This window comes from Hippopotamus amphibius, chromosome 3 (assembly GCF_030028045.1).
Source record: "Hippopotamus amphibius kiboko isolate mHipAmp2 chromosome 3, mHipAmp2.hap2, whole genome shotgun sequence".
Taxonomy (NCBI): Eukaryota; Metazoa; Chordata; class Mammalia; order Artiodactyla; family Hippopotamidae; genus Hippopotamus; species Hippopotamus amphibius.
This window is the reverse complement of record NC_080188.1, coordinates 170,872,009-170,885,199: the sequence shown is the minus strand read 5'-3', so window position 1 is coordinate 170,885,199 and position 13,191 is coordinate 170,872,009. Positions and strand designations below refer to the sequence as shown.

Genomic DNA, 13,191 nt, shown 5'->3' with positions numbered 1-13,191 from the left:
TGTTTTAGGCAATACCCAATTCGGCACTTGCCTGATTCACTGGTGAATCAAGTGACCCCAGTAAGCAGCAATGACTCTGCCTCTGCACATCCTAGGGAAAGGCTGCCCTGCCTTCAGGTGCAGCCCAATTTAATCAAGTCTGAGAACTTGTTTCAGGGCACCCCTTGTGGCCCTATCTGAATCGGAATCATTCCAAAGTTGTCCCTGGAGGAGAAGCAGCCTGAACTCTCTAACATTTCAGCTGACTGGTGGAGACATGGGGTGACTAAATCCATCAGGCTCTCCCTGAGGCTACCCAAAGTGCTCAGAGCTATGATGGACCCTAAGCACTGCCTCCTGGCTGCATAAATTGGGTTGCCTACAGCTCAGCTACCCTAACAAACAAGAGGTTAAAAACAATCTCTTTTAGGCCTATCTTCAAACCATAGGTCCTGGCTGTCTGTAAAGAGTTGTAAGTATGAGGAAGATGGAATCACCTATGAGCTCCGTTGGAAGCGAGAGTAGGGGCCAGACTTGGGGGATCAGCAGTATTTTTTCACCGAGCTGAAGGAGGTGAAGCCTGTGTTTTCCTCCCACAGTACCATGTATCCCAGGCTAGGTGTTAAGAGCGGTGACTAACTTACCCATCTTATAACAACAACAGGGAAGAGGCCTTGAAATTGGTGGTTCCAGAAAAGATGTCCAGAGCTGACAGGGGCACCGTGCCTGGCTAGGAGTTCAGTTCTGAGAGTTGGATTCCAAGGAACTAGGTCTGGAGTCAGATCCTCCCTGAAATAGTCTCGAGCCAGAGATGTTAGTCTAACCTAAAGCCCATGAGTAGAGTCAAACCTCAGGAAGACCAAGCCCAAAAGGCCAAAGGCATAACTGGAGTCAGATGGAGAGACTAGCTCAAAGCTACAGCAGGTTGGCACAAACAAGGAAGGTCCGATGTGATTGCTTCCAAGAGGCGTGTGGCCCATGGCTGTCTCTATTACACAGCGGGTGAAAGAGCATAAAAGCCAGAGGAAGCTTCAAAATATGAGAAGAGGGCCCAAGGCAGTATCTGTGACTAGCCTTGAGGCATCTGTGTCAGTATATGGGTGATGCAGGGAAGGTTGCCACCTGGCATACGTAGAGGAGGCCATGATTCTGGAAGCCCAATGTCCAGCATCTTGGACCATGGGAATTTCCTATTGAAGCGTTCAAAATGGGCCACAAAACATTAATCTGTACTTGCTGGTGTCAAAACAGAGGGATATTTTCCTCGCACATTGTAACTAAATACCTATCTGTTGAATCAATGAGGAGAGAGTGGGAAGGCTCAAATGTACACAGTTAACAGAGTACAGTCCTGGTTTGCTTTGGTTTCCACCTATAATTAAAACTGTTTCGTGCTATATAAATCATGTGTGGAATTGCAGTTCTAGAAGCCTCTGCTCTGAAAACCTTTCTTCTGGATTCAAAGAACAAATAAATTAGTAGCATGTGCTGTATAGGCACAGCCACGTCACATGTTGCTGGTCCAGGCTGGACAATGACAGCATTTACTTTCCAGACAAACTGCCCCAAAAGGGAAGCAAAACAGAAAGAGGAAAATATGTGACTGGGAAAATGAGAAGAGAGTTAAAAGAGCTAGAGTAAAAGTGAAAATGTTTGATAAGGTTTCTTCTTTCTACTGGTTTGCTTTTAGAAAAAGCGAGCATAGTGCAATGGAATGTGTGATTGAGGATGGAGAGGCCTAGAGGAGGGTTTTGCTTTAATCTGCTAGATCATTCTGTGATTATGGCAGGCTGCCTATCCTTTTAGAGCTCCCTTTCCATCTATAATGTGGGGTTTATCTTTTACTTGCCCCTATTTGGGAAACATGGATAAATGAGATTTTTAGAAGTATACAGTTCTGGGAAAATGTCTCATAATAGTCATTTTAAAATATGCTTATAGTTTTTATCTTCTAAACTTTCTCTTTTATCTTCCTCTTATTTTGTTTTCTGCAATATATTTAGAGTCAAAATAAGTAAAAGAGGTTTTTATTGTTTTTTTGTTTTCCTATTTTCTCTGCCTTGATACTTATGAAGTTCCCTAAGGAACTGAAAGATCTTATTGAATCTGGCAATTTGCAATTTGTTATGTACTTAGTGAAGTAAATTGTTAATAAGATAAATGTATTTAATTTCCTTGATCTTTGACTTGATTAGAGAAACCCTTCTCTTTATTTTTTAAACTTTTTCTTCTTTCGCTGCTTCTTTTTGTTGATATTGTTTTCCTTGCTTCTTCTTTACAACTCTAATCAAATTTATGTTCACCTGAGTATGAATAATTTGCAAGATGGTATGGTATTTGGCCACAGGAAATCCTTATTCTTCTTTGGTATTGAGTGTGCTTAATCATCTACCATATAAAGATGAATAGTAGGAAAAGAAGGCTTGGTCCAGAACATCCTGAAGAAGGAGGCTATTTATTGTTGGGACTGTCCATTCATTCATAGTACATACTTTCTTTGTCAGAGAGAATCAGCTAATGACGGAACATTGGCCCCAAAGTATCTTGAAGCAATGGCTATAATTGAACGCATGCAGGAGAAGTTAATGTAAGTATGAGACACCACAATGGTAAGAAGACAAAGATTGCTGGCCAGGAGGTCTAGCTGAGAAATGCATGCTTCCTGGCTTACCTTTGGTTCTCCTGCTTCCTTTTTCCTTACAAGTGGGATGAGTATCCTCAAATCTTCTGCTAGAGGCAATGCTCCAGTAGGGGCATCTGTCCTCAGCCACAGTGAAGATGGAGGAAGTCAAGTGTGCAGGCATATATGTGGGGTGGGAGAAGAGTGTTAGGAGTGATCCAGCTCAGAATGTTTCTAAGAGATGAACTAGAGAAATAAATGGAACTGGGAGAAGCTATTGTGTGCTGGAAATGATGCTGAAAGCTTTGTACACCAGTGCTGAATCAAATCTCGGATACAGAGCTTTGGGTGAAGTAGAAAAGGATGGCTTTATTACTTTGCCAGGCAAAGGGGGAATGCAGTAGTCTAGTGCCTCAAGAACTGTGCTCCCCTCCCTCGGGAATAGGGAGAGGTCTTATAGTTGGGGCTCATGGTCAGGGGTATGCAACAAGGATCAAGGTAGTAACAGCCTTGCATTCTTCTGATGGATTGCTAGTGAGGTGAGTAGGAGTCCACATCATCAACCTTCAAGTCCAACTGGTCTGGGGTCCACATGCCCACATGCTTGTGGGCCGCATACCATCGTTAATCATTGACTTCTCCCACCTGGAGGGGGTTTCAACATTTGCAAAATAGCTTAGAGATATGTTGTGTGTATTGTTGATGGAGAAACAGGACCTTGCCCCAAGGCTGCTCTTGACTGTTTCTCCCTGGTCTTGCATCCCCTCCCTTCCCTAATTAACAACTGCTTGAATCTTCCCATTGGAACTCAGGGAAGGTCATGGAGGCTGAATGAAGGCTGTTTCCTATAGTCAAAGAAATAGGGGACACAGAAAGGCTTTGTGCCCAGGAGCCCCGCAGGACCCTTCCCAAATTGTAGGAAGGACAATAGAGTTAAGATAGCTAAGAACACTACGAGAAGAGAATATAGACATATAACATGTGTCCTAGTAATTAAGAAACACACTTCAAACTGGTTTTCTTGATGGTAAGATCTGGTTTTAAAGGTGCTGGAAAAGAAGGGACACTATTTTATTTGTTTGTTGGACCATATCAATAAAGAGAAACCAAGATTAACCACTGGAAAGGCGTTCCTTGGCTATTGCTGGAGACTTCCAAATGCCCATAAGTCAGATTTCACTAAGAAATGATAAATATATTGTATTCTTAAATCACATCATGACTGCAACTCTGACATTACCATCCAGAGTAGCTCCTAGGCCCCCACTTCTTGGCTAAACATTGATGCTGGAGGAGACCAGAGCCCCCTCTCTCTCCACCATGAAGGATACAGCAAAGAAGTGGCTGTCCACAAGCCAGGAGGAAAGTCCTCGCCAAAACCAGAATCACACCAGCACCTTGATCTCATACATCCCAGCCTCCAGAACTGTGAGAAATAAATGTTTGCTGTTTAAAAAAAAAAAAAAATGATGCTGGCTTCCCTTATTTGTACTGTTCAGATATATTCTTCTAATCTCACTGCCTTTTTTGGACAATGAGTTTCTAGATATGAAAGATACTTTTTCAGACCTTTGCATTTTTATTGTGTTTCTTTGGACTTTGTCCACATCAGAGAGGTTGAAAACAGAGCCAGACAAGCAGAGGAGAAGTTTGATGATGTGAATGAAAAACTTCATTATACTCTTATAAGAAATAAAGAACTGGAGAAAGAACTAGAGGGAATATTGATGAAGTATAAAGAGAAGGAGTCTGAAGGAGAAGAAGAAGAAAATGAAGGAGAAAGAGAAGAAGAAAAAGAAGAAGAAGAAGAGGAAGAAGAAGAAATCAGGCCAATAGAAAGAGGCTCAAAATCTCCAAAGAAAGGTGAGAATTGCTTTCTCATTTTGCTTTATTTAGGTTGTATTTATGAGTGAAAACTTGATTGGATCATAAATATTTTAGAAGAGTATTGGTATTGTTAGTGGTGATCTACTAGTTTGTACTTCCCCTAGGAATGCACACAGATGTAGTCATATAATTATCTTGTTCAGACAACTTACGGAAAGGAAAACCAAATGACTAACAATGGTAACTAATAAACTAATATTAGACACAATTTTTACTTATAAAACTGGCAAAGCTTTTTAAAAATAAAGAATACCAATGCTGGCCAGAGGGGACAAAGTAGTTAGTTTTACAGATAATACTTGTGAGTAGGCATACAGATATAGCTCTTTCAGAAAATAATTTGAGTGTATGTATGGCAGTGCCTTAAAAATATACATATACTTTGACTTAATAATTTCACTCTTGAGAATCTAGTCTAAGGAAATAATCCTAAATACAGAAACAAAAATTAATGCACAAAGATGTTCAGTGTATTGTTGTATCTAAGAAGAAAAAATAAAAACAACCTACCTCTCCAATCATGGAAGAAAGGTTAAATAAATTATGCTACATTAAAATATCTGAATATTATACAACCATTAAAATGATATTTACAAAGAATTTATAATGGCATGAGAAATTCTTATGTTAAATTATCAAATGCAGGAAACAGGATATGACACAATTTTTTAAAGCCAGAAAAAAGACCAGAACAAAATATGCCCAAACATTGATATACATTGTCTCTGGTTGATGGAGATTTATGGGGCATTTTGTCTTTATTTTTTAGTACTTAGTGGATTGTCTGTGATGAAAATAATCTATTCTACAGGAAAAGGAATTCAACTCTTGATTTTCTTATCTGTAATTAATCTGTAATCTACCCTCAAATAGTTCTTAATGTCCCCAGTATTGGAGGCTATTTTTTGATTTTTGTTTTCATTTTCAACCTGTGGTTTGTTGCTAGGGCAAGTCCTGGTGCCAGGGATTGTACTGAGCAGATATCTACTTTCTGTTTTCTCTGTCACCTCGTCGCTACCTATGCCCCCAGCAAAGCAGTGAGTTAGCCGGTCCCTGTCTGGCCTAGCTATGGTGTATCATATCAATACTGGAAGAGGAGTCTGAGCCCATTTTCTCTCCTTCTGTTAATTCTGAACTGGTAAAATGTTAATCATTCCAGGTGGGAAAATCCTTTAGCTTTAGGTCTGAATATATGTGAAGTAGTTTTCATGAATTATAAGAAAAATTTTATCTTCTCCTATTGTGGTGTAATTTTATCCTGATAATCTGGAAACTAGACTTGTTCCAAATTACAGAAAAGTAAATACTGTATGCAAATCACACAAAAGGTCTACGTGTTAAACTGGAGCAGTTACCTCAACATGGAATGAGTGACTTTAGTTTTGTCCATTTCCATAAAAGTCCTGGAGATTAGTTTAAATCCAGAATTAAAATGTTTTAATTTTAGGTAGAGGATAACTATATACAGTTAGGCCCCAACCTGCAAATAATAACCTACACAAGGTCACAGCCACTCTTCCTCCTCCTTCACACACCCCCATCAGAGTCATTGCCAGGGGCTCAAAAGTAGAGGATGAGAAGCCTTGTAAACCTTAGGCGAAATGGCTGCTAAGCAAGGCAGTCCCCATGCCATGCAGGTGACCTGAACATTTCTCCCAAAACCCCACAAGTTAGCCATTCTTTAGAGTTAGCAGGCAGCTCCTTTAAAAAAATGCAGACACCTCTGGAGCGATGTGACACGCATGTGGTCATATTTATGTGAGTTAGTGTAGGAAGATCACTTCTCTTCTGGTAGTTGTGCAGTGAAGGAATGGAAAATCCTATGATAAAGGAAGGAGCCTTGTGAATGGTGAGTAAAGGGAAGATTTGGATAGAGTAGACAGACATTTATTTTTGTTTTATGTCATTATTTTTAACAATTAGCAAATCACTGCCCTCTGAGTTATTAGTGCAGAAAGGAACCGAGAGGGGAGTTTACAAAGATGAATATAGCTCAGTCTGATCCAAGTGAGGCCTGTGATTTGGAATGGGGACAAGACAGGGTGTGAACAAGGTGACCGTTGAATGTGGGATGAAGATGACAGCAGGCAGTGGGAAGGATTCCAGTTGAGAAGCTTGGTGCTGTGGAGCAGCCAGGGAGAGCAGGCTTGACAGCAGAAGTCCTCCTGCACCCATCCCAAGGCTGGGGCTTGTGTAGGGTCTGTGCACGGGAGAGTGGAGGGAGGGACAAAGAAACAGGAGTACACGGATGGATATGGGAGGATTCTGGATATTAGCTCTATTGGAATTCCTTTTCGCACCAAGCTTGGGGTATGTACTGGAAGGAAGGAAGAAATATTTTTCTTCTTTCTCTTCTCTCCTTGACCACATAGTACCCTTTACCAGGACCCACTAACTGACTATATTTAAACTTCAAGTAAATGCATTCTCAATCCCAATAGCCAATGTAGAGTCAAATTTTGGGCACCTAGTTTGTAGCTTGTGTCTTACTCATGCAGAACAGAATTTTAAAAATGCTTTGTAAAGTTAAAAGCCCTTAGTAAATATAAGATACTGTTACTACACTCATTGTTTTTGTCTTTTCAGAGGTACTACGCAGGGAGGGTTCGAAATCCAGAACCCGGACTAGACCCACTTACAGGATGGAACCCAAATAGCAAGCACAGGATGCTGGGCTTCACCACAGCTCCCTTCACTGTATCCACCCCAGATATCTCTGCACTTTTGAGCTGACAGTGTGGCTCAATTGAAGGGATTCCCTTTGCAACAGCTACCAGAAAAGCCGTGACAGACAACTCATGAACATTTTCTCTTTAAAAGTTACAGTGATGGCTGTAGGGAATCAGTGCATTAGCTTATTTCCAAGATTAAAAATAGTTTGTGCAAAGGTCTTTTAGCCTCTTCAGTTGATTTCCCAGCAGAAGTCTATGAAAAGTGTCAATTTCTATCAAGACAATAATGCTTTTTGGGGACTTTGAACTCTGCAGGGAAGAGTGGCAAATACAAGTAAAAAGCATTATTTTTTCAACTTAAAGGAGAGGATCCTGATAATGCTCTTAGGTTTCTGTATTGTTTTCAGATTTCTTATTTCAGGCATTCTTAATATTTATCTGGTCTTTATAATAACCCTGCAAAGTAGGTGGAGGAGACACTGTTATCCCTGTTTCTCAGAGGATGACATTGAGGCCCCAAATGGGTATAAGACTCCCCAGGGTCACAGAGCTGATTGGCGCCAGAGCTCCCAGCTTCTGGACCTGTGTCTGGATTGGTTGACAGTGGTGATGGGCCACCAGCCATTGCTCAGATGGCTTCCTTCACAGGGGCCAGTGTTGCTGAAGAGTCACCCAGAATCTCCACTTTTTGCTTTTATTGCCTCATTTGTCTGCTCTGTTCGTGATCCAGTATATATTTAGGCATTAGAGATGGACTAAGCTGTAAAAATATGTTCCAGTGGTGATGCATTCTACATCCCTGGGGAGCTGAGGTGGTAGTGTCTTAGGGATCTTAGGAAGTTTCATGAGCAATTCCCCAGTCCACCAGGCCTGGCTCTTCACCACACACCCAGACCTACTCCATGCGTGTGGGCACCATGAGATTCTCTCCCATGAGTTCTGGTTCTATGCTATGGTCCTACTGACTTGACTGTGGTCAGGTCACTTGTCAGGTACTTTCTGGCACACATTGACTGGGCTTTCCTCTTGTTCTTGGCCTTTCCTAGCTGGAGATCAATGACTCAGATATTGCCTGGGTAACCTACATTTTACATTTCACTTTCAAAGACTGCTGAGAATTCTACTTACAGACCCCAAATCTCTAGAGCACTATTTGCCCACTTCTGGAATTCCAAATAAGTGTGCCACCTGCGAGCAGCATTTTCCCACAGGAAGCAGAGGAGCTGCTCTGAAATTAGAAGTGTAACTGCTGTAGCCCTGCTGCCTAGGGCCTGCATACTTCCAAAACAGGAGTGCTTGCTATCTGTGCCTGAGGCTGAGGTCCTTTGTGGCCATATTGATGGGAAGCAGTGTCTAGAGTTCATCAGGACTTCTACCTCTGCCTCAGGAGAATGGAGAGTTCATTCCAGCAAGGTCTGCCACAGCCTCAAGACAATCTCCTGTTCAGGACTGTTGAGCAAGCCCACTAATCCCCCAGCCTCAGAGATGAGCTCTGCCACATACAGGTTTTCAAGAAGCAGGACTACCTGAAGGGTGCAACTTGTCTAAGATGGTGCATCTAAGAACAGGACCAATGAAGGCAGTCTTCCAGAGATTCCCTAAACAATCCCAGTACACAGCAGTGTTATTTGGCCTGGGCAGTGTTCCTGTTGTTCTGGAATGACTGATGAAAGGGCTCCTGCACACCTTTCTTGATTGCAGTGGCCTTTGTTTGGAGAGCATCCTCTTGTACCTGCTTGCAGGGGTTGGGTCCCATGAGCCCCTGATCTGACAGAGGCATACTTTAGGCTATCTGTAGGCCAGCTGTTAGAAACACTTTTGAAAGTCTGAAGATAAGATTAACAGTTTCTATCATGTCTCACCAAGGCAAACTGATTTTTGGCAGACAAGATATTTCCATCGCAGATGTCCAGCAGATCCAGGAGTTCACAAGGTTCAGCGGGTAATCCATCTGCCATTTTCCACTCCGGCCACTCAAATAGTCAAGCCTAGATAAGAAAGAGGGGCGTGTCAGATTTCTGGCTGGAACTATTGCTCAGCAAGAGAAGAAATACCTCTCTTCTGTCTAGCTTTTGCTATCATGCTAAAGAGCTCTACACCTTTGAAACAAATGCTTGAAATATTGCAGCGGTGGGATTCTAATACAGGAGACCTCATATGCAACTTCTTAAGCTGGTTCTGTTCAAGACTAACCACCCTGGGGACAGGAGCTCCTGGCCATCTTGGCTACCTTTAAAGCATGGGAACAACCTATGTAAGAGGCCAGGCTTCTATTTGGATGAGTCCAATTACTGCCATTTAGAGCTACTGGGCTAAAAATAGTAATAGTTATGATTTATTGAACATTTATCTTGTGTATTTGGTAGATATTTCACACATATTATCATGTTTGGTCACAACAACTCTGTGAGGTGGGTTCTACTTTTATCCCCATTCATGTTAGGAGAAGTTGCATGTCCAAGGTTAAACAACTAGTAAATTTTAGAGTCTGGATCAAATGGTATGTCTGACAGCAGAGTCCAAGCTCTCAGTTACAATGCTACTTTTCCTTTCCAAGCTCAGAAAAAGCTAGAAGCGCAGCTGATGACCTCTATTTAAAAGGATTTGACTTCCACATTCTCTACTTATTGCTCAGCTCAAATACTGAGCAAGTGCACTGACACACAAGCCAAAATTCTAGAGGACATCTGAAACTTCACAGTCCAGATAGACTCTGCCAAAGAACATTGTAGCAGCCAGGAGCAATCTAATGAGTAGGAAGATACTGTATCATCCAGACATGAACCCCAAAGATATGGAATGCACAGGCATTGTCAAAATGACCAGCTAGGCCTCCCAGATACAGGGGAGTCCAAACTGCAGAGCTCCAGCATTACCCTGATATACTGGTGAGCTGGGGTTGCCCTTGAAGTTCTAAGGAAGGCCTGCTAAACCCCCTTAGGATGACCCTCTCTGTTTTGATATTGAGTTGTATGAGCTGTTTTTATGTTTTGGTTATTAACCCCTTTTTGGTCTCATCATTTGCAAATATTTTCTCCTATTCCAAAGGTTGTCTTTTCGTTTTGTTGATGGTTTCCTTTGCTGTGCCACAGCTTTTAAATTTAAGTCCCATTTATTTATTTTTGCTTTTACTTCTTTTGCCTTGGGAGACTGATCTAAGAAAATATTGCTATGATTTATGTCAGTTTTTTGCCTGTGTTCTCTTCTAGGAGTTTTATGGTGTCATGTCTTGCATTCAGGTCTTTAAACCATTTTGAGTTTATTTTTGTATGTGGTGTGAGGGATTGTTCTAATTTCATTGATTTTACATGTAGCTGTCCAGCTTTCCCAACACCACTTTTAAAGAGACTGTTTTTTCTCCATTGTATATTCTTGTTTATCATTGAAGATTAATTGACCATAGGGGCATGGGTTTATTTCTGGGCTCTCTATTCTATTCCATTGATCTATGTGTCTGTTTTTATGTCAATACCACACTGTTTTGATTACTGTAGCTTTGTAGTATAGTCTGAAGTCTGGGAGGGTTATGCCTCCAGCTCTATTCTTTTTTCTCAGGGGTGCTTTGGCAATTCTGGATCTTTTGTAGTTCCATATAAATTTTAAGATTATTTGTTCTCATTCTATGAGAAAAGGATAACCTCTTCCTGGTGACTTGGGATCCAACAACCTGCAGTGCGCCAGCCCTTAACTCACATGCCTGCACAATAAATGCAGAGTCACTGTCAATCCCCAAATGCCTTGGAATACCATTGTCATAGAATTAATTTGTCATAGACTTGTCCCACTCTCACAACCATGTTGTTTGCTTGTGGTGTACTCCAGTACCAAATTAGAACATGTATCCCCTTTATCAGCTTACAGTCTACAATAGACCGGATGTTTGTGTCCTCCCCCTCTCCCACCCCAAAGTCAAATGTTGAAATCCTAACCTTCAGTGTGATGGTATTAGAAGGTAGGTATTGGGATGATATTTGGAGTTGATGGTATTAGTGTTTGGTGGGTGATTAGGTCATGATGAGACTGGTGAATTAGGTCGTGAATGGGACTGGTGCTTTTATAAAAGAGACCCCCAAGAACTCTCTTCCCCCTTAAACCATGTAAGGTTATAGTGAGAAGATGGCCGGCTATGAACCAGGAAGTGAGCCCTCACAAGATGCCAAATCTGCTGGCATCTTGATCTTATACTTTCCAGGCTCCAGAACTGTAAGAAATAAATTTCTGTGGTTTATAAGACACCTAGTCTATGGTATTCTGTTATGACAGCTTGAACTGACTAAGACACTGCCACTGTTAATGTTAAAGTGAGTTTCCAGAGAAAAACTGTTCCCTAGTATGTATCCTAGTTTTGGACTATACTGTCCAGCTTGTCTCCTACCTATCATTTCAAGATCAGTAACCAGCTGGAATGTAGCACCTGGGTCTCAAAAGAAGACTTCCACTTCTGGGATCTTGTGGACAGCACTGTCAGCTCACCAAACTGACAAATTCTGAAAAATTTGCCTTTGAATATTCACTATATCCTTTCACCTAGAACACAGTTTCTTAGCAGCTTATGCCCATTATCCCTTCCCATTAAGCCCTCCTACCCTAACATCTGAGTAATGCCTAAAGATACCATAGATCACCCGAGCAGACCTGGAAGGTGCCCTCTGCAAGGTAATGAGCAATTTAAATGTTGACTAGAGACCAACGTCAGGGGAGACCAACCAGTGGGTGATACCATAGGCACTCCCCAGATGTAGAGGCAAATCTGCCTTTAACAAAAGAACCATGCTATAAGGAATCATTAAGGGTCATAAAAGCCGTTATTGCATTATTACCCTGGCTTTTACTTATTGTTCTGTTCCTGCCTCTGGTTATGCCTGAACCTGCATGACCCTACCTCCTCCTTCACTGCTCATGCCAACATTTGCTGCCCTGAAATCAGGAACCATCTGTGGGGGGTGAAAAGTGACCAACACATTCCCCTGTGCCACCTTAACTTCAATAACCAGTACACTGGGATGGGTATGCACCAACACAGTGGTAATGAGAAATACTTCCCACTTCAGGCATGTTCTAATTTCCATTGGCCCTTTAAATGGGCTGGACCATCTATGACCATGCCCTAGCTGGTCCACAAAACAAACTGCAAACCCTAATAGATTAGACATTCTAGGAAATCACCCAGGAGTTCCACCCAACTCTTCTCCTATCACTGCCTCATCAGTGGTTGCTTTCCTCTCTCTGGCATCATGCTCCTGGCTCTGGCAATTTTCATTACCTGCCTTTGGCTTACTTGGATTCGACAGCCTTTAGGATTCCACATTTTGTATTTTGGCACTTCTGCACAGTTTAGAGCTTTTCCTGCTCCTTTGGCTTCACAATCTTCCATTTCCTCCAGCAGAGACAACTCAGTCCATGGCTTTCAGCACTGCCTCTCCTCCACAAAAAAGTATGGTCTTTGGGAATAGGGACTGGGAAGACTTTTAATAAGATGTGGAAATATTTTTCAGAATTGGATGAAACAGCCTTTTGAAACAAAGTTGAAAGTTATAGTCTCAATATTTAGTAACCTTATAAGCAGATTGTTATATCAATAAATTAATTTGGCATGGTTGTGTGAATATGTAGGTTTTGAAATCATCTAATAGTCCTGTGTAATCTTGGGAAGATGCATTGCTTGGCTAAAGTCCTAAGCTAGTAAGATAGTGCGAGAATGTGTAGTTTTCCCAGCTGTGAATGGAGATGAGGAGGCAGCCTAGAGGTGTATGACAGAGATGACCCTAAGGTTGGCATCATTATATCCTGCTTTATTATAATGTACTGTTAGGAAGTTTTTAAAATTAAGGTAACAATATTATATATCAATAATGTTGTATGAGTTTCATGTGTACAACATTATATTTGACTTTTGTATATACTACAGCATACTCACCACCAAAAGTTTATTTTCCATCTGTCACCACACAGTTGATTCCCTTTACCCAATATAAAATAATAACATCAAATAACATGAAGAATAAAGAGGGAGTTTGAAGGACATAGAAAACA

At 41.4% G+C, this 13,191-nt stretch overlaps 1 protein-coding gene across 5 annotated transcripts in view; it reads left to right on the top strand.

Moving 5' to 3' along the window:
• AXDND1 (axonemal dynein light chain domain containing 1) overlaps window positions 1–7,279 on the top strand; it is a 75,451-nt gene extending 68,172 nt beyond the window's left edge. For all 5 annotated transcript variants that reach the window (XM_057730098.1, XM_057730101.1, XM_057730099.1 and 2 more), the window contains 3 exons: window positions 2,484–2,566; window positions 4,212–4,462; window positions 7,073–7,279. In XM_057730098.1, coding sequence (XP_057586081.1) covers window positions 2,484–2,566; window positions 4,212–4,462; window positions 7,073–7,143 — 405 coding nt within the window. In that variant the 3' untranslated portion in view covers window positions 7,144–7,279. The remainder of the gene's footprint in view (window positions 1–2,483; window positions 2,567–4,211; window positions 4,463–7,072) is intronic.
• The last annotated feature ends 5,912 nt before the right edge of the window (window positions 7,280–13,191 follow it).